This window comes from Rhodamnia argentea, chromosome 10 (assembly GCF_020921035.1).
Source record: "Rhodamnia argentea isolate NSW1041297 chromosome 10, ASM2092103v1, whole genome shotgun sequence".
Taxonomy (NCBI): domain Eukaryota; kingdom Viridiplantae; phylum Streptophyta; class Magnoliopsida; order Myrtales; family Myrtaceae; genus Rhodamnia; species Rhodamnia argentea.
In genome coordinates, this window is record NC_063159.1 from 23,495,868 (window position 1) to 23,517,838 (window position 21,971).

The 21,971-nt window shown below is 38.7% G+C and overlaps 1 protein-coding gene and 1 pseudogene across 1 annotated transcript; both read right to left on the reverse strand.

Moving 5' to 3' along the window:
• Positions 1-5,271: 5,271 nt before the first annotated feature.
• On the reverse strand, positions 5,272-14,505 carry LOC115735160 (syntaxin-71-like). The gene is made up of 9 exons (XM_030666272.2): positions 14,140-14,505; positions 13,614-13,739; positions 8,461-8,620; positions 8,275-8,360; positions 8,073-8,141; positions 7,955-7,999; positions 7,805-7,867; positions 7,624-7,700; positions 5,272-5,613 (listed from the first exon to the last, which is right to left on the reverse strand). Exons 1-9 carry the CDS (start codon positions 14,293-14,295, stop codon positions 5,598-5,600), a joined length of 798 nt encoding a protein of 265 aa, XP_030522132.1. The 5' UTR covers positions 14,296-14,505; the 3' UTR covers positions 5,272-5,597.
• Positions 14,506-20,085: 5,580 nt separating this feature from the next.
• On the reverse strand, positions 20,086-21,684 carry LOC115735053 (annotated as a pseudogene).
• Positions 21,685-21,971: the final 287 nt, after the last annotated feature.

A 21,971-nucleotide genomic window follows, 5' to 3' on the forward strand; every position in this document is an offset into this window, starting at 1 on the left:
AAAAGCCACCAAAAAAAAACCTCAAACTATATCCGTTGTAACTCATTTACTATAAAATTTATTGTTGTGACACCACAAACAACAAACTTATACCCGTGTGATACATTTGTCCCAAATTTTTTTGTGACATTAAATACCCGTGTAATATATTACACATTTACCTCAAACACGTACTCATATGACATATTTATTCGTGAAAATTTCATTAACGAACGTCACTAAAAATCTCACGGGTTGCCTACATGGAGATGGAAAGCAACGGGTGCTGATGTGGCAAAATTATGTCAACTCATTGTATGGTTTTCCTTTTTCATTTTTTTTCCTTTTTTTTAACATCCGCATTTATTTTCTTGCTTGATTTGGCGACGGTGACGACAGTGGCGATGATGATGGTGATGGTAAGGAGGGTGGCGATGGCAAGTGCGCTATGATGTCAAAGGAGGAATGCAATAAAGGAAATGGACAAAAAAGTTTTAACGGAGGATAAATTTTGGGGGGTGAGTCTAAATTTGAGATTTTTGGTGTCATAAAAAAATAAATTTTGGATAAATTTGTCACATAGAAATAAGTGTTAGGTTTTTTGCGTCACAAAATAAGTTTGGGATAAACGTGTTACGTGAGCAGAAGTTTAGGATAAATATGTTACACGGGTACAAGTTTGAGATTTTTGGAGTTACAAAAAAATTAGAGTATATAAGTTACAATGAGCATAATTTGAGGTTTTTTTGTGGCGTTTACCCTTTATAATAAGGCATGGCCACGATACGACGCTGAACACTCTGCACTTTTCACAACAAGAAATTAAATGGACAATGTAATTTCGAAAGAAATTTATTAACCTTCACACTCTCATATAATGCCAGGTAAGAACGGAAGCAGGACGAATATAAGACGCTGACCTCGTCGCAAGCCCATGTCGTGAAATTTCAATTACTAGAAGTAGAAAACCATCTTACTCAAGTAGTCAGGGTAATCACAACTCACCCTAGTAATTTTCAATCAGCAAATTATCTCACTAAAAACTATTTCAAATTTACAATTACACTTATTCTTCGAAACTCAAACATTATAGATCTCCAATTAGTATATTTAATTTTGACAAAGAAAATTAGTAGATTTAAATAGTTTCTATAAGGTCAAGGAGATTTTTAGATGCAAAAATTCAGCGCTTACTAACCCTTTACTTATTTTTTAAAACAACGGCCGATCCTGACCATAGCCAACCTTGCCGACCCCGGGCTACGGTATCGCGGCCCTTGGCTAGACCTGTCGAGGCCATCTTGGCCCTCGACTACGGCCAGCAAGGGTCGTAAGCCCTAAGTTTAGAAGAAAAACAAAAGTAAAGAAAAAAAATTATTTTTTTAAAATTACTGTTTTGTCCATGTCGGCGTCGGTGATGCAGGCCGTTCCTATACTCAAGTCGAGCACGCTCAACCAAGAAGATCAACTTGTAGCCTCTCATCGACAAGTTCACATTCAAGTCTTCATATTCAATTGCAAGTCTTGTGGGATTAATCTGAGTCATTGCCTTGATTATTTGGTGAATTCCCTTTGTGGTTATTTGGGGAATCAGACTTGTGCAGGAATTTTGGGAGAAGATTCACAATGCTGAAGAGTCAAAGTTCAAGTCTCCAAGTCTTTAAATGTATTTTTGGTTTCGAGTTGCTTGAATGCATTTTATAATTACTAGTACTTTTATTACTTTCTGTTGAGAAAAACCTCTAATTGATTTTGAAGTTAACAAAATAATCCATAATCTCTTTTATCTAAGTTAATTCAATAAAATACTATTTTGCATATTATCCAAAGGTATATGAGATCGAATCTGGCAAGGTATGCTTAGACGATGTTATGAGGGACTCAGAGGCTATATCGAGCTTAGACGTTGAGCGGGGAGCTCGGACGTTGGAATGATGCTTAAGCTCCGAGAGGAGTATTTCACGTGCAACGGCTAGACTATCAAGAGATATATTCAAGATGATTTAATTGAAATATTACATAATCATAATGGCTAACAATTAAGCTGGATTCGTACTTGAAAATTCTCAATCATGAAGATCAATCAAGGACGTAGATTAAATGAGACGAGGATAACTCACATAAGGAAGTAATTTATCTATGGAAACTTAGGATCATGATTGTATAGGTGATTTGATCCAAAGGGGGACTCTTTCCTTTGTCGACCTCAACGGCTACGAAATCCTTTGTATACGGTCTCGTCCAAACAAGGAAGTTTTGGAGAGCGATCCTTTGGAAATCTTGCAACGGGCAGTTGGAGATGAAGGAGTGTAAAAGGATGCTTCAAGACTGAAGGAAAAATGAGGGGATATAATTTAAAATTTCAAGATCAAGAGAGCTTCACATCTTTCACGCACCTTTGATCTTACACTGTAATACTTAAAGGATAACATACAAGTATAAGAATATTAGACGAGAAGTCTACTCATCAAATTATAACCTCTAAGCTATTCATTAGTGGAATCCAAGCGATTGGTTGCCAACGTGGAGAAGTGGACGAAGGCTTGAACAAAGCCGAACTACTATAAATCATCTGCGCACATTCTCTTTCCCTTACTTTCTTTAATTACATATTGTGATAGTAAAATTGTGCACAGCGCTGCATCCGAGGATATCTTAGATATTTCTAACTATCATCATCCGAACGAAGCTACGAGCATACTTACTTACATTCCGTATTAATTTCTTAAAATCTTTGAAATCACATCTTGACTCCCCTTCTAGGTGATAACGCTAGCCTTAACAATTGGTATCAAAGCCCGATACTCATATTTTTATTGAAGTTTTATTACTTCTAAGCTAATGATCTCTATGGTTAGCAATTTTGTTCCTCCATGGATTGAAGGAAGAAGTAACAACAGACCACCTTACTTCGAAGGAAAGGAGTACAGTGATTGGCAGAATAAATTCAAGGCATATCTTATATGTCAAGACCCGTAGATTTGGGACGTTGTTCAAAGAGGCGTTGATCCATCTACAAGCATTTTAGGCGGCTCAAAAACAGGGGACAACACCAACACTACCCCCATTGCTGCTCTAACTGCTACTAAATTTATACTTTTTCATTTTATCTTTACCCTGCTTTATATATTAGAGATTTTGGATGAGCACCATCACTGGATGCATGCTGGTAGTTGTTTCTTTCTCATTTTGAGACTTTGAATATACTTTGTGTTCCTGTGGAAGAAATTCAGCTGGTTCACTTACTGGTTTGGTGCTTATAGATGGAGGTGGTGGTGTTTCCCTATATCTTTTCGATTTTTGACATTTCATTGTCTCTATAACAGAGCGAGATAAAAACTCATCTAGGAGACATGTAACACCTAATAGAAATCCAAAGAAAATTACCTTTCGAGTGGACTAGCATAATGAAAGCTGAAAGCTGCTCAGGGTGATTGAATATAGATATGAGTTTTCGCCTTGAATGTCCAAATAATATATCAATGTGTACAAATATGTATCGATACCCACTCATAGACATACATACGCGTATAGACTTCTCGTTGATGCTACATTCATTTGGGTGGTTGAAACTTGAAAGTACAAAAGGAAAATTCATGACATGCTACTAAGAACAACCGGGCATCAGATTGGATAGTAAGAAGAAGAAACCCTTCTAATCACCTTCTAAGAGCTTTCTGGATTTGAAAAGTTTGAACATGCAATCACTTACGTGATTCCAGCTTCATCTTACCTATTGCTAGTCATGACTGTTGAGCTTATTTGCTCGAGTAATAAGAAGATCCCTTTTAGTAACCCAATCTTTTTTTAGAAAGTGTATTCTAGTACTTTCATTGATAATAGCTAAAATTATAGCCCTCAATGTTATTATTTTCATTTCCCAAGTGGTCCGAGGACTTACAAGATTGGAATGGAGAAATGCAAGTTAAATGTACCTATAATGGTGTTCAATTTGTTGGAAATTACATAAGCCGAATTTCCAAAAAAAATTGGTTGACAGACGATATCCAAATAAAGATCCTAATTCCTTTTTTGCCTTAAACCTTAGTTCGGAATCGAATCAGGAAAATGCAAAGAAAAGGGAAAAATAAAGCCCCACAGTAGAATTATATATAAGATACGAAGGTCAGATGAGGATGAGATTCCAAGGAGAAAACAACATGCGAATCGAATCTTTAGACATCAACTTGGCCTTGTTGTGTCCCCTCGAAGTTCTTGTCATGTTCCATGTTCTTAGGACCATGCCATTAGAGTCAATCTGTTCCAAATGAATTGGTCCAAGCGCCCTTTCTTTGAGTCGACTCATTCCATTAAGGTCGACATTGAGTGCAATCATTGAGTACACTATTTCAACAACCAACACGACAAGTAGATCCAAGCAAAATGTCACGACAAAGCGGCGGTCCGCTGTTTTTATGGATTATGATCAAGACTTTTACACCATATATCGAATAGCAATGTCTTGTTCACACGAGCACAATGGAGATCAAAATCTATGGAACCCACGGGCGATGAGGCTGCATTTGATTTACCTTTCAAAGATAAACGATTTTACGTTAAAAAAAGTTATATTTGAAAGGCAAATAATGTTTGATAAATTGTATTTTAAAAGTGCATTAAGAAATACCTTAGGTTTAGATGCTATTTTAAACAAACTACACTTTTGCTACCAGCGAGCAGCCGACAAGCCAGATTTGAAACCGGCAGTCCTCACTTGAGGGCCGCCCATGGTCAAGCAGGGTGGCTCGCCGATGACGTCGCACAAGCAACCCAAGACAAAGGCTTGCCGACACCAAATTTGACTCCCCGGTGACTTTGCACAAAATGCAGGCAATTCTGAAATTTTGAAAGCCAAACGAGGATAAATTGGATACACAAAATATATTAGCATTCCAGAAATGCTCAAAGCGCATAGCTACTAGGAACCTGCTTCGAGATAAAGGATTTTAGAGGGCTTTGGAATTGCATTTCCTACAGGCTCTCCGTAAAATTTGCCAAATGCCACTTAAATTGATTTCCTTTTCGGCCTTAACATATATGTCATTACGCACCATTACCCTCTGAGTTTCCGTTTTCCCATCTATGGAGGAATCAACGCTTCAATTCTTTCTTCTATCAAAACACTTGTGAGTAGATCGGGTGAAATGTTGGTAAAATCATCAGGTAAAAATGTTTGCTCGAAATCCAAGTGATCTCCGAGCTCAACAGCACTAGCAAAGAGAGACTATTTTTCACTTTAAACAACCAAATGAAAAGAAAACCGTCAAAGCCGCAGTGCAGTTTCATACTTCATACTCAGAAGGTTACTGCCATGGAATTTTTTCACAAATCACATGCAACAGATTAATTTGCCAAGTGGATGCATCTTGCTCATGAATATACCCAGGAAACCGTTGAAACATCAGGGAGACATAAAGTAAAGGGAATACACCACAGAAAATAATTCTCGATGGCTTCAACGAACTTGTCTCCAGAAATAGCAATTCGCTTGCTGAGTTTTTGCGGGGGTGTGGGGAGAACACAGATATACAATGAGAAAAGAATCAATACAAGCACCACAACAAACCCTCAAAGCACGAAACAAGCAGAAAGTCCAACTGCTTAGAAAGGCACCGCTTTCATTTTTTCAATACACTGCAAGATAAAGCACAATATGAGCACAAGGCACAATGGGGAGTTATAGATAAGAGAGTGGAGACTAATAAGTGAACTTTGCTGCAGTTTAACCAAACCAAGCAAGATGAGGAGAGGAGTATCAAAGATGGTCATCGAAAATAAACCATGATGAAAAAATGATCATACTGTTGATGGCATAGAACAATTAATTTTTAGTGAAGTGAAATGTCTTGACGAAAATTTTCTAGTTATGACCTCCACTTAACAAATATTAATCAACGGGCTATCGACGACTAGGTCCATTTGAAGGAGGAAAAAGAGAAAATCTAAGAGGTACACAAAAAATATTCAACGCAATATATGTTTCAAACTAAAGTTTTTCCGGAGTAGCCCGAGTTAATCGGGGTAATATCTAGGTCCCAAACAATACGATGCAATCAAAGTTAAACCACTCTTCATTCAGGATTGAAAACACTATAGGGTTAGACCATGAGTAATGCAGTTCACGATAAAACGTCCACAATTAGTTGGTTCATAGGCCATGGTATAACTATGAAATCTGGTTGCTGGAGAAAATCCTTGTTAGTTTGGTTATTGATATTAATGGCAATGGAACTTCCCCTCGATGCCACCTACAAGATCAAACAAGTTGATATTTCTTGAACTGACGGTGCATGAAAGTTGAGTTGCTCCATCACCGCAGTAGCCTGAGTTAATCAGGGTAATATCTAGGTCCCAAACAATACGATGCAGTCAAAGTTAAACCACTCTTAATTCAGGATTGCAAACACTATAGGGTTAGACCATGAGTAATGCAGTTCACGATAAAACGTCCACCATTAGTTGGCTCATATGCCATGGTATAACTATGAAATCTGGTTGCTGGAAAAAATCCTTGTTAGTTTGGTTATTGATACTAATGGCAATGGAACTTCCCCTAGATGCCGCCTACAAGATCAAACAAGTCGATATTTCTTGAACTGACGGTGCATGAAAGTTGAGTTGCTCCATCAATTCTCTCAGCTCAAAGACTTATTCATTGCTTGTTATTAGGGCATTGCATTCTGTATAGATATTTCCTACTTCGATGATGTTTCTCATTTAGGTTGGAGAAGGAGTTCAGAAGAGTCCTTATGCATGATTCTAATTCTTTTTTCCGCTAGAGGCCATGAGATTATGAGTTCTAATAATTGCTTGCTTCAGAATTGTTTGATGCAACTCTTCTCTTAATTGTGATTTTTATGAAATCCTAGGTGTGGTGTTTAGGAAGCTTTAGGTGAGATGCCCAAACGACCTTACTCATTTTGAGTCATCATTCTTTGTGATTTATATTCAAGTTCTCTAGTGAGTTAGACACTCTTTTGGACTCATCATCTAACATCACCCCAATGTCAATTTGGGAACAGGGGACAGACTGAACCTCAATATCGACAATATGTACATAGTCCATCACCAACTCAATCGAGACAAAGCTAAGAACAAGGAAATTGCACATGGTTATCCAAAAATATTAACGTTCACAAGAGATCTACATCAGTGGAAGCCAATGAGGTCACTAGACATTCTCAAAAGGGGAAAAAGTAAAAAATAATGTGGCTACACAATCTCATAAGTAGCCTAGTGGCTTTTTCTACATCCTCTGAGAGAGAGAGAGAGAGAGAGAGAGAGAGAGAGAGAGAGAGGATATGGCAAGCCGTTTCAAGACAGAAAGCAATGATTTCATAAAAGCCGAGAATCAAACTTCAATCCAAGGCCATTTGTTTCAGTTGGACTTAAAAAATGTAGTATGGGTCACCCTCAGCACCAAGCAAAATTAAGAGATAATGATATCTAAAAAACCATGAACAAATGATAATGAACAATATCCCACAAATAAAGAAGAAAAAAAGTAGACAACGCGTAACACAGAATACACAGTATACACAGCTAACACACATACACAGATAAGACAAAGAATTAAAACATTTGACTGGAAATACATAATGAAAAACAGATACGTAAAAAGTAACGTGAAGAGATGAAACTTACTTGTACAAATAGGCAGCGATACCCAGAATTACACACAAAAGAACTATATCGATACAGAAATTCCGGCTAGACCGCAGCTGGAAGAACAAAAACTTCGTCAGACAATTCATCATCAATGAGAAAGACCAAATGTAAGTAGTCCAGCAGAACTTAATATTTGGTATCACTGTACTTCAATCACCTGATTAACAGTATCCTTAAGCCTGACATTTGTATTTTTTAAGTCTGAAGCTGCCTTGTCCACCTAGCAAATTGTAGAAAGGAGGAGTTACTACATGAGTTGGGAAAGTGATGCCAGGAAGAAATTGAGTCAGAAGCTCTATTTTGTCACCTTGGAGTCAATCTCATCCATCAAAGGAACCTGCCTGTCCAATTCCTACATGCATGGCACAGAAAAGTAAGTAATCATCTGGAAACAGCAGAGAAAAGATCACAAGAACAGCACAAACCTCATTCATATCATGAGCCATATTTTTCAATGTATCCAAACCCTCAGCTATCATATCCAGACCTTGATCCTGTAAGGACATCAAGTAAATATTTAGAACCACCGAGAAATGTGGGTCCAAACATTTTGAGGCATGAAGAGAACTCCCTCAAGTACAAAGATCAGTGAACCCTGTAAAATACCAATCAGAGAATGTTACTCGCCTGCTTTAGTTTCCGCATTTCATACTCTTGCCTAAATTGGCTTGACTCTTCAGATTGTTGGAAATAGTCACTGTCCATTTTTCCATCTGAATGCAAACAAAACATATCAAGCGTTTATCCCACCTACCGAAATCATTGACATAAACATGAATTTATAAGAACAAACAGCAAGATCTGACAAGCAACCTGAATCAAACTTTATTCCCGGGCGTGATGCAGAAGTTGTCCAACCTCCAGCTTTTTTAGGTGCAGGTGCAGTTCCATCTGGTATGCTCTGAATTCTATCCGGCAGCGCAAGGACTAAATCATTACGAGCAGCAAATTCTTCAGAAGAAAGTCCTTTAACCTGTAATTGAGTTAGAGTATGAGACTGAATAAATGACTAGTACGCTCTTTTTTCTACCAAACCTTGGAGTAAAGAAGGGAAAGAGAATGTCCAAGTGCAATAACTTCATTGAAAGATCTATAGATTCAGCTTTATTCAATTGGGAGCAAATTGCCAGAATGGCAAGGCAGAAATCCTCCAATAGGCTCCAAAGGATGGATAGGTTAGCCAAGAAATACTGTTCTATTATAGCAATCCTGCCGCTCATGCACAACTAACTAGTGAACGTAGAGAACTCAAAGACTGGAATTCCCAACTCAACCATGCAATTTAACGTTTACATCCCCCAAACAGGGTTTGGGGGGCGAAAACGGGATGAAATGGAACTTCCTCAACTGATATGCTGCCCATGTTCCTGTAAGTATCGATTTGACTGCGATCGATGAAGATTTTGAGGGTCTGACATACACGGGCAAAGCTTAGCATGCTCAGGCTAGAACTGAAAATGAGGCAAACAAGTAAAGTCCATCATTCACACCGTAGATTTCCAGGTTACCTTCAGACCATGTTGCCAAAAAAATGACCATATTGAGAACAAAAGAACCCAAATGTTTTTCAAAGTTCCACCTTCAGTTAAAATAAGTGGTAACAAAGTAACCATCGTAGAAAAAATTAGCCAAGATAAGCAGAGGAAGACCGATCAAGAAGATTGATGGAGGAGCATAATACTAATTCTTTTAATATTTTAGGTGTTTTCTTCTCCAATTAGTCATTTATTATGTAAAGGATGAAAGTGTTCATGTGATAATCATGTTACTTTTAATGAGGTTTGGCAGTTGAGATTGAAATTTATTAAGGGGCTGTCTGTTTACATATAAGAAAATTTAAGTACTCTTTAGCTTTCCTGCCGAAATATAAAATACATTTCAAACTTCGATAGACTATGAAAAAATTATATGTGAATCTTGTGTCAACATCTGAAGATTGATAAAGTTTCACGAGTTTCGGATTTCAAAAAAAGAAAAAAGCCAAAACGAGAGGAGCAAAAGTTCGACTAGGAAAAATTAAAGTAAAAGTCAATCCAAACAGACCCTAAGTCTAATCAAGGATGGAGATCTAGATATGTCTCTAACCATGTGTTTTAGGTCACTTAATTATTAGCATTTACTTCACAATAAACATTATTGGTTTCTCTATAGCCCAACAATTCTTCTCAAGTCTCTATTTCCTTACCAAAAAAAAATATTTTTTTTTACCTTACCAAAAAAAAAAAGACAATTCTTCTCAAGTTTCCTTACCAAAAAAAAAAAACAATTCTTCTCAAGTTTCCTTACCAAAAAAAAAAAAAACAATTCTTCTCAAGTTCAGCTCTTGTTTTGGCTCCTTTTGCTGTCTGTTATATCAATAATGACGTCAACTGGTATTAGAGCGAAAAAGGTTGCATTTGCAATAGGATTTTTTATTTCGACACAATAGTTGAGTGTGGCTGAAGTTGGGGAAGAGGCAATTAGCACAAGCGACACAGATAGACTGAAGATTTGCCACAATCTATTCAATATTTGCAGCGGCAGAAACCTGTTAAAGCTTGAATGGAGATTTTGAAAGGCAACCATAATCCCTTTGACATGCAAAGGTGGTCCAGAATGATAGCACAAAAGACAAAGTAAGACTGAAGATTTCTCACAATCTGCTCAACATTTGCAGCGGCAGAAGCTTGTTAAAGCTCGAATGGAGATTTCGAAAGGCAATCACAATCCCTTGGACATGCAAAGAAGGTGGTCCAGGAAACTAGCAATGGATTAGTTAAAAATCCCTTTCGTGATGCCGGGCCCATATATAATGCAAAAGGAGTTGGGTTGAAAGAGCAATTACAATATGCTGAACGGTGGTTGAACCAAAGTAAAAGTTACTGATTTTCATGGTAATGTGTGTGTCAATAATTTTAGATTCTGGTTCGGAAAGCAATCTTGGAGCATTATGTTGGGTAGAAACCAATGGCAAAATACGTGGAAGGTATTGTTTATCAAGCGTAATTTGAAAAGCACAGCACTTCAATAGTGAATGAGATCTAAGAAGCAATGTGCACGTCAAGGCAAGCCAAAGATGAGCATTCGGGAGTACATGAAGAATAAGTTGCAAGAGTAATTCCACTCGCTAAAGCAACATTTCATGTCGGTAAAGGATATGAATAAGAGTTCCCCCACATTTCTCCAAGGGTTGGTTTCCGATAGACAAACATATGACTTCTCGCAATCTAATGGGATTTGAATCAATCCATTAAGATATAAGATGGAAGATATCTCATTGTTCACTCTAGAGGTGATCGCAATCGGGCACGAGCTGGCCCAAGTGGGCTAGGCTAGGCTTTCTAACTAGAGAGGCTAGGGAGTACTTCAATTAGATTTTTTGGTTGAAGCACAACTATACAAGTTTGGAGAATCCAAGGTAGCAGCTGATGCATTAAATATGAAATTCCTACTGTTAAGTGTGTTGAGAAGCCAATTTACAACCTTTGAGGAGCTCAAAAATCAATATCAAAATGATCCTTCATCCATAGCCTAACAGAGTTATAGGAAGAAGTAAATGTAGGAGCCCTGCCTTGCAAGTCACATGATGGTTACCTATTTGAGGGGAACCAACAGTGCATTCTGGAAGGTTCTTCCCACGATAAGTTTTTAAAGAGCTTCATCGTAGTGGCTTGGGACAGAATATGGCATTGGTGTCTATTCAGTTTACATTGAAATAAGCAAATTGGTGAGGTGATCGGATTGTCAATTTGGCAAGATGAATTCACCAAACATGGATTTATACACACCTTTATCACTGTGAGAAGTATTTTGGGTTCGTTTGAGCATGTGTTTTGTCCTAGGACATCCAAAACAACAAATGATGATTATTCCATTCTTGTTGTGGTGAACCAATTTCAAAAAATGGCGCCCTTATTCCCTATTGAAATCATCTAACACAGGTTACAACACATTGTTGAGTTGTTCTTTGGAGAGGTAAGGTTAATAATATTCCAATGTCTATTTTATCTGATAGATATGTCAAGTCGATGAGCCATTTTTGGGGGACTTTTATAGGAGATTTGGGACTCGATTGAATTATTATAGTACTTACCATCCCCAAACCAAAGGTCAGACATAAAGTGGTTCATAAACATTGTGTAATAGGCTATAATGTCCTGCCGAAATACATGACAAACGATGACTTCATCATTCCTCAAGCTGAGATTTCCTACAACTATGTGAATAGAAGCACAAAGAAGACCCTAATACAAGCTGCAATAAGTGTTGAAACTGTCACATGAGCTTCATCTAGGTTTTGCTTCCACAGGAGACTAGAGTAAGCAGTGAAAAAGGCAAGGGGTGTGCAGAACATGTGCTAATTGGGTCAGGAAAAGGTAAGAGCAACATTGACGAATAGCAATGAAGCATATTACGCTATGACAAATCAACATCGCATGGTGAAGGATTTTTAGGAGGGAGACCTAAAACTTGTCCACTTGAGTTGATAGATGTTCAAGTCGAGGAAGTTTGGGCATTACAGCGTGTTCAAGAATTAATGCTTATGTTATACAGCTACCATATGAACTATAGGTGAGACCATTTCTCAATGTCTTCGACTTATATGCTTTTAAGTGGTTTTACAAAGAAATCCCTGCTGTTCAAGATCAAGTAAGCTATTGAAAATAAAGATGTCATTGAAGAAAGACTTAGATGTCAAAGATGTGAAATTCACCCAAGGCAACCACTACAACAAGGCTTTTGTGAATTGGCTAACCAAACCAGCAAGTGGAGGCATAGTCTAATCAAAGGTTGAGATCTAGCTAGATCAATAACCCTAGTATAACTATGTCTTTGAGTCACTTTGTCATTATAAATTTTCTTCTTGTTGATAAACATTAATCATTTCTCAAAATCCATGAATATCTATTTTCTATTGCAGCTTGAACTTTTTCTCAATTTAGCCCTTGATTTTTGTTCTTCTTGCTGTCTTTTACATCCCCAAGCAAAATAAAGATCGTAACGAATAGAGGGTTGGGATGATAAAATTGATTTTGAAAAACTAACATAAAAGATACTCCACCACTCCTATACCATCAAAGCTAAAAATGCAACTCCTGTCCTCACAGAAGTATATGATAGTGTTATTGGATTCACAAAAATTTGGTTTCCCACACCAGAAACTACCCCTTTTGACGAAGAGAATATGGACCAGCAGGTAGAATGTAACCACTTTAATTTCTTAATGCAACATTATTGAACTTCCTGTTATCATCGTTAAGAGATGAACTTGGCATAAAAAATATGCCACCCTCCTAAGACCTAAATGAGAAATCCTGAAATAATCAACAGCTACTTAAAAGTTATGCAGAGAGATCCTTATTTAAAGAGTCTACGGAGTAAAGTGATATGATCCAGGGCAATAAGCTGCACAAGTTCAAGATGTAATATGAGTTCGCAGCATACAACACGTTGCATGCACCAACTTCATACTAAGTAGATCGACAAGTGCAGCTCTAGAATTCTTTCTCCCTCTCGCAAATCCAACGACTCACAAGTATATCTCCATCTTTTATCACAATTAACCACGGAAATTAGACAATATGCTTAAAAGCAATTGACTAGTTCAAATATATCTAGTTGTTGTCAGCACAATTAAGTAGGGAGCACGCCATAAAAACCAGTTGAGCTCTCCAGGGGTCACATGGCCGACAGTTGCTATAAGCTATGAAATATCATCTACATTTAGACTCCAAGCTCACAACACAACAAAGTGCATGTTATGCATCTTGCGTTGAAGTCCCTCGATACTAAAAGAAAGTCAACAAGTAAGATAGTAAGAATAAACATGAAACAGTAACGAACCTCATTTGTGTAAGAACCAAAGTTAAGTAAGTTTATGTATTTTACAGGATATATCATCCCCAAAGTAACAAACAAGAGGAGTTTAAAGAAGCAAACACTAGATCAACCCTTGCTCCATAGTAAAAGAAACCCAAGAACTGTACCTTCTTCATAGCCAATCTTTGCAGCTTAGGCACTTCCTCAAGCAACCGGGCCTTGGTTCGCCGCAACTCCGCATTCAGAGCAACCGCAGATGCCCTACTTTTCTCGTTGGAAGCGGCCTCAGCTTTCTAGTACAAACAAAATAACGCAGATATAATAGATAATCATAACAAATAGCGGCAGTCAGTAGATTAACAAGGATGGCATCCATTTTCTCAAGAAGAAAATGCAAAATACCGCCATCAGCTAGTAGTGGTAACCAAGCAATTGAGAGCTAAAAAAAAAAAAATCACACGGCAATCAGCTCTTCCATTCCAGCCATACGACTAAAATTTGATGCATATGCAGTAGACATTTTCCCTTTGTAGGCTATTGGGCTCCGATAAAGCAACGCATTTTCATGAAATCGCCACAGCGTAATTTCAACGAAAGCCCAAACATAGTGTACGACTTCTTCGATTTGCACCAATTCATCAGGCAAGCAAAAGTCAAATGCAGCGGAGAGAGATTCAGATCTGGAGAAAGGACCTGCTCGGCAGCCTCGACGTCGGCCTCGACGGCGGCGTAGAGACGAGCGAAGGCGTCCTCGCCGGAGACATTGGAGTCATTGTGCTTCTCGACGTCGTACTTGTCGTACTTCTTGCAGATCGAGTCCACTCGAGTCAAGATGTCGATCACGCTCATTGTTTGGTCGGAACGCTGGTGGGTTTCCCGTCTGTCCTCCCGAGGGGTGAAGTCTTCAGTGAAGAGCAGAAGCGAGAAAATGCAGAGAGATAGAGAGAGATGGGAAGATTTGACGTCGCGAAGACGATGATGGAGCTAGCGCAGAGAGAAGAACACGCGGTGTGCGAGAGCGGTTGCTGAAGAGGAAAGCTGAAACCAGCCTGTACTGTGCAAACCCAAGGCCCTTTTCTTTTTAATTTCAAATAAGAACATAAAGTGTCTTTATTATTTTAAATAAGAACTTAAAACGATTTTTATTTTAATAAAAAGTTAATATCATAAAAAATTTTAAATTAGTACACTTACAATAAATTTACTTTAAATTATTTTTTTGACCACGAAAAAATCTAAACTGATACAGTTGTAACAAATATATCATAAACTAATTTTTTAACAATGAAAAAACTCCAAACTAATATACATGTGACAAATTTACACTCAAACTAGTACATACGTGACAAATTTAACATCAGCTAAATTGAATTAATATAGCGAGAATTTTCAAACTGATACACATGTAACAAATAAAAGGTAAAAATCTCAAACCGATACATCCGTCAATTATCACGTGTCATTTAACTTAACACTTTAACGGTTAGATTTAACGAAAACTAACGAAGGGTAAATCTATCACAGATATATCAATTTGAGATAAATTTATTACAAGTGACCAATTTATGAATTTTTGTGGTAAAAAAATAAGTTTGGGTAAATTTGTTGCAGATGTACCAATTTGGAATTTTCTATGATATTAACCCTTTATTAAAAGGCCCAAAGTACCTTTTTTATCGTAAATAATGGCCTAAAGTGGTCATGCTTATTTCAAACAAGAACGTGATCTCGCCGATCAACTAGCCAACGGGCCAAATATTCCAATCAATTAAGGATATTTTCGTCAAAATATAATTTAAACCTAATTTTTAGTTAAATTTATTTTTAAAAAATTAAAAAAAAAGTAAAAGTAAAGAAAGGGAAACCTCAACGCCCTCTCGATTGTATCTCCTTTCTTTTTTTAAAATTAAAAAAAAATAAACGTTAAAAAGGGAAAGGATATGGCTACCCTTCCGCCTGTATTTCCTTTCTTTTCTTTTTTACAGTTTTAGATTTTTTTAACAAATTGAAAAACAGAAAAGGTAAAATAAAGAAAAAAATAATGAAAATGCCCCAACCAATCGATGAGTCATGCTCTTATTTGAAATAATATCCATTTCATATTCTTATTTAAGATAATAATGGCATTTCAAACCATTATTTGAAACAAAATTAACTTCAAATCCTTATTTAAAAATATAAGTGCACTTGAAATCCTTACTTGATTTTTTTTTTTTGGCCCCTCGGCAAATGAAAGCTAATTACTTCCTAAACTACTTCAAATCTTGCTCTTTGCACAATTCTTAGTATTTTATATGATTTTCAATCGTTCTAATTTTCACTTAGCAAATTCCCTTTAGAAAAACAGGCTTAACGCAGTTAACCACTACAAAAATGCCACAATCACAAAAATTGGTTCCCACAAAACTTCATACATACAATATGATCGAACGCGAAGAACTCTCGCAAACATGAGACAGAGGGAGCCTTGGCACTTTGCTTCAAGCATTGTTGCGCATATTTCTTTTCATTTTGCAGCAATTATGTCAATTTTTTTTTACCTTGTAAAACAAATATTCTAGTCAGCATTATTCACTAAAATATTAAATAAAGAAGGCATAATAAGACCTTACTACTTATCCAAGGCTGGTTGTTTGCTTTGGGGTCAATACATGTTGCTCTAAACACGGTAAAGATTTTAGGACTAAATTTGATTGACTAAAACCCTAATTTCTATATAGATTTTTACCGGATCCATTGTCGGTATGAATAAGAAGTTATGCATTCACGAGGCGGTACTTGTGATATTTCCGCTTGAGACGCATTTTATTTGGCAATTTTCTGGATGTTAAATACCATTGGTTGGATTTCTTTGTATCGGCATTGGAAATTTTTGGATAGTTACATTACATGTGGAAAAATGCAAACTATAAAACGAACTCGACATTAGTATGTTACCCATGTGGCAGTAAATTTGTCAGGATTACTCTATTTCTTTATATAGTCAATCTAAGGCATAGCTTAAACTTCTTAAGAGAATTTCAGCAAAGCGTGTGAGCAATTTTATGAGATGAAAAATAAATAGAATCTAAAAATCGATAAAATAGAGTCTTCAAAAGTTCATGCTACTTTCATAGCGCAGGCTAATGTATTCTTTAAGCTAATAGGACGGACATGTGACAAAAAAACACATGGCAGCAAAATCACCACTTGCCTGAACAACCAACGTTTGCCATCTGCTCATCAGATTACACTGGAAATGGAATAACATAGGTTCCATTCGATCACATCCTCGATTAGTCGCCTGAACATGGCACGACCGTTTGGGAGAAACAATAAGAAATTCTACAGTTGAAAGCAGGAGACTTCATGAAACTACAGAGATATCAAAAGCAGCAAAGCAGAGCTTATCCTTATAGAACGTCAGATTCTTTCATTCATATCGAGAACCATCACAACTTAAAAGAGCACGGGACGGACAAATCTTGTACTGCTGAAAGAATGAAGCTAGCAAGCGCACCCCTGAAACCGGACGACTCCCATGAGAACTCCTAAGTTCTGTCAATGCGAAAGCACACACGTCTCTTTCTGAAATCACAATCAACAAGAGTGCGACAGTCCGCCCTTATGCAGCAACGTGTAGTGTTGGTACTCCTGCAACATGCTTGATTAGATGATAACATCTCCATGCATCAAAGCTGCAATATCTGAAGGCATGCAATCCCAAGCTGCATTATCTCCTTGCTATGCCTAGGCAAATTTTGTTGTTCCTGTGGTCCCTGAATGAGAGATCAAACAAAATACAACTCTTAAATAAGAAACCATGGAGTACCAGTAACTTCACAATCTCGACACATTATTAGTTCAAAATTTTTGCCACATTTTGATACCCCGCTTAATAGGAGAGAAAAGTGCTACTGCTCAGATACATTTATCAATGTTATCCATCTGCAGCCTTCCTTTTGAACTAAGCATAGACTGACCGAGACTGCAAGTGGTTTGAATGCAAATGCAAAGTGAAAAACTATCCGAGAAACTTATATGCGCATCTTGCTTTTCCATTCAAATTTATGTACTGAAAAGTGAAAGAACCCGCCCCAAAGAACCAACATCTTTCTAGCTGTAGCCCTAGCTTTTCATACTTGTTTCTTCTGACTTCAACAATCCCACAGTTGCAGAAAATGAATCATAGCGCAATTTAGTGAGGTCATATTCCAAATATCCTGAGTTCTAGCCATTTCATCACATTTGAGAACTCAAAACTTTCCATACTTATAATATCTCAAAAGGTGAATAAACCATTTGTTGGGCTCAGAAAATTCTTAATTTCCTAGGTTGTCTTCCCAATTTACCCAGTATGCTTGAGAATAGCCCTAACCTCTAGCTCAACCACCACACCACCAGATTAACCGTCAAAAGATATAGCACTATCACTTGTTTTCACAGATCACTTAACCAGCCAAAAGCTATAATTCATAATCACGGTCTTGCATGCTTACTGAACAGATTGCAAGGACAACAGCTTGGCCATAGAGAAGTGGCAACCCTGTGAGAACACAAACAAGAAGAGACATCACAAATTGTTTAACTTGTTTTATACCTATCTACAGTAAAAGAGAAATCTCCATCAGAAAACCCTACATAGACTTTTAAGGGAACAATGCATAAATAGGAACAAATTAATCTGGATATGAACCAATTCCAGAGATGAGAATACTCTCTATCTATCCAGCATGTACAGACATGTTAGGTTGAATCAAATGCTTCGCTAATCAACCATTTCGAGCATTCTCAGTACCAACACTGAAAAAAAAATATTATTGGGGGACTCAGCACCTTAAAACAACCAAAGCAACAGGTTCAAGTGCAAACCCAAAATGCCAACACTCAATATGCTAGAACCAGATATCAGCAACGAATAAAGATCACAGACTCATTTCTGTAAATGCAACAGATGATCAATCCAGGTCAAGCTGTTTATGAGTCAACCACATCAACACTAGAATGGCCACTTACATGAACACACTCAATAAGCAACATACCTCCATACTGTTTTTTGTCTCAGGGCAAGATATTGGCTGCCTGCATAGAGCTGGACACGAATCCATTCTGTTTTTCATTGTCAATAATAAACATCAAATGGCAACAACATATTTACTTTCCACTAAATTGCATTATCTCTTAACTACACGAGATTTCTGAGATCTCTCAATGCAGTAAAACAAATTGTTTGGGATATAATTTAAAGGAATTTTTCTGGTTCAATAGAGCAACTCGCAGCAGTCATCAATTGGAGGATTTTAATCCTCATAATGTTAGGAAAGTGAGTCACGCCAATGCAGAGACATCAGAACCACGAAAAAGACAAATCCATAAGGAATACGGTTCGTTTATCCATATAGAAAACCAACAGAACTACACAAACTTCGTGCAAAAGGCTTATTACTGCTATGATGGAGCTTGCTGCTTTCAGGCACCACGAAATCCGATGAAACAGCATGAAAACTGGTAACTTTGTCTCTTTGGAAATTGCCGCCGCGAGGCAGAGGAGAACAAAGTGCAGCAACCAAAACATGGATGCCAACTAATGCAGGTAGACCTTAAATCTAATTAAACTCCAGTAGCACCTATAGATACATAAGAAATGTATTGAATCGATCCTTTTTAATGAATAGATCAGATCACTACTTGGAATATTGAATTTAAAAGATCAAATAGGAAATGATACTCTGAATCATACAACCATAATATAGTATACAATCAACCAACATCTCTAGAATTTAAAAAAATATTGAAAGAAACATTTTGAACACATTTGGATACCGATTCACAGATCTCTCGGTTTCACAGTATCACCTTCATTGGCATTTTAAACCTTTAGAGTCCCCATCAATAAAGCACCACAGCATCGCAGGAGCCTTGTAGGCAAATTGCAGAGTGTTCACAATTTGTAAGTTTGGAACGTGCAGGTCAGGCCACATTACTCAGCAACACAATTTTGAATCCAACAAATCCAGGCAGACAATTTACTTACTAATCATAAAACCACTTGGTAAATGCAATAAATCACAGTTTTGGTTCTTTGCTCGCCTCCAAAGTCGACATTTTTATGGCAAAATCACAATGCAGCCTTAAAGCAGCGGTTTTGATTGTTAGAATCTAGAACCAAGATGCATTCGCTGCACACAAAAAGCAAGAACTGCTTTAAAACCAACTTATTCTGTCCATCAATCTTCAAATCCCAGCAACTTGAGAAACCTTAGCCATGGGTTCTCTGTTCCAGACTAAAGGGAGCAGATTAGCTTCATCAAGCTGTCTAATAATTCCACAGCAGGAGACGAGCACAAATTGTCACTGTATCATTTTCCTTCTCTTCTTCTCCACGCCGCCTTCTCATTATCTATCCGACCAATCCATGAGATGAACAGAGAAATGCTTCATAGTCATTTACTAGTGGACTGACATTATCAAGAAAACAACTTTAGTACCCCGTCATATTCCATCATCTCACAACAGGAGGATCTACAAGTATTCCAGCAGTGCAAAACAAGAATTGTTTAGGAGCATTAGAATACTATCGCCCTTAGTGGAATTGTTTAGGAACAGGATTGAAGCCGAAGAAAACTTAATCATAAAGGAAAAAAATCAAGTTGCGCTTATTCAAAGGTTCACTCGCTCATGATTTATAGAAGAAAAACTACACCAGACCCAGCTATGGTTAACAAGCTTATACTACTGAAAATGGCCACTTTCAAGCGCCATGATAACAGATGAAATCACAAGGGGACTGTGAGGACTCCTGACTTAATCACAAAGAGAACATGCCCGTCTCTTCAGAAATCGCCACCGCGGAGGCGGAGAACAAGGTGCAGGGTAGACTCCTTCTGAATATTGTAATCCGCGAGGGTGCGACCATCCTCTAGCTGCTTCCCTGCGAAGATGAGCCGCTGCTGATCCGGTGGAATCCCTTCCTTGTCCTGAATCTTAGCCTTCACATTGTCGATTGTGTCCGAGCTCTCCACCTCCAGAGTGATTGTCTTCCCAGTCAGGGTCTTCACGAAGATCTGCATACCTCCCCTCAGCCGCAGCACGAGATGGAGGGTCGACTCCTTCTGGATATTGTAATCAGCGAGAGTGCGACCATCCTCCAGCTGCTTCCCAGCGAAGATGAGCCGCTGCTGATCCAGTGGAATTCCCTCCTTGTCCTGAATCTTCGCCTTTACATTGTCGATCGTGTCCGAGCTCTCCACCTCCAGAGTGATTGTCTTCCCAGTCAGGGTCTTTACGAAGATCTGCATACCTCCCCTCAGCCGCAGCACGAGATGGAGGGTGGATTCTTTCTGGATGTTGTAATCGGCGAGGGTCCTGCCGTCCTCGAGCTGCTTCCCGGCGAAGATGAGCCTCTGCTGGTCCGGAGGGATGCCTTCCTTGTCCTGTATCTTGGCCTTGACGTTGTCGATCGTGTCGGAGCTCTCGACCTCAAGCGTGATGGTCTTGCCCGTCAGGGTCTTCACGAAGATCTGCATACCTCCACGGAGCCTCAGGACGAGATGAAGCGTGGACTCTTTCTGGATGTTGTAATCGGCGAGGGTCCTGCCGTCCTCGAGCTGCTTCCCGGCGAAGATCAGACGCTGCTGATCCGGCGGGATGCCCTCCTTGTCCTGGATCTTGGCCTTGACGTTGTCAATCGTATCCGAGCTCTCCACCTCGAGCGTGATTGTTTTGCCGGTCAGAGTCTTGACGAAGATCTGCATACCTCCGCGGAGCCTCAGAACGAGGTGGAGCGTGGACTCCTTCTGGATGTTGTAATCGGCGAGGGTCCTGCCGTCCTCGAGCTGCTTTCCGGCGAAGATCAGGCGCTGCTGATCCGGCGGGATGCCCTCCTTGTCCTGGATCTTGGCCTTGACGTTGTCGATCGTGTCGGAGCTCTCGACCTCGAGCGTGATGGTCTTCCCGGTGAGGGTCTTGACGAAGATCTGCATGCCACCGCGAAGCCTGAGCACGAGGTGAAGCGTGGACTCCTTCTGGATGTTGTAGTCGGCGAGGGTACGGCCGTCCTCGAGCTGCTTGCCGGCGAAGATGAGGCGCTGCTGATCGGGAGGGATGCCTTCCTTGTCCTGGATCTTGGCCTTGACGTTGTCGATGGTGTCGGAGCTTTCCACCTCGAGAGTGATGGTCTTGCCGGTTAGGGTTTTGACGAAGATCTGCATCTTCAGGGCTTGACGACGATTATGAAATAGGGGAGAGATCTGGGGGAAAAGATGTACCCGTGTTTAGGGGAAAGGAAATTGATACCTGAATTGGAGTCGGGAGGGCTTAAATAGGAGAAAGGTCGCCGACTCAAGGCCAAGGTGACGTCATCCATTAAATCATCAGAAGGAAAAGATCCAGTAGAATCAGGATAGCACTCAGAGCGTTTGGTCAGGTGAATGGCGATTGCTCCTTTAACCCGTTAAGAAAGCACGCTTGCCTTTTCTTTTTCTTTTTCTTTTTCTTTTGAATAAATATCAGTCCTCCGTAATTGAAAGAATAACAGGATGTTCATC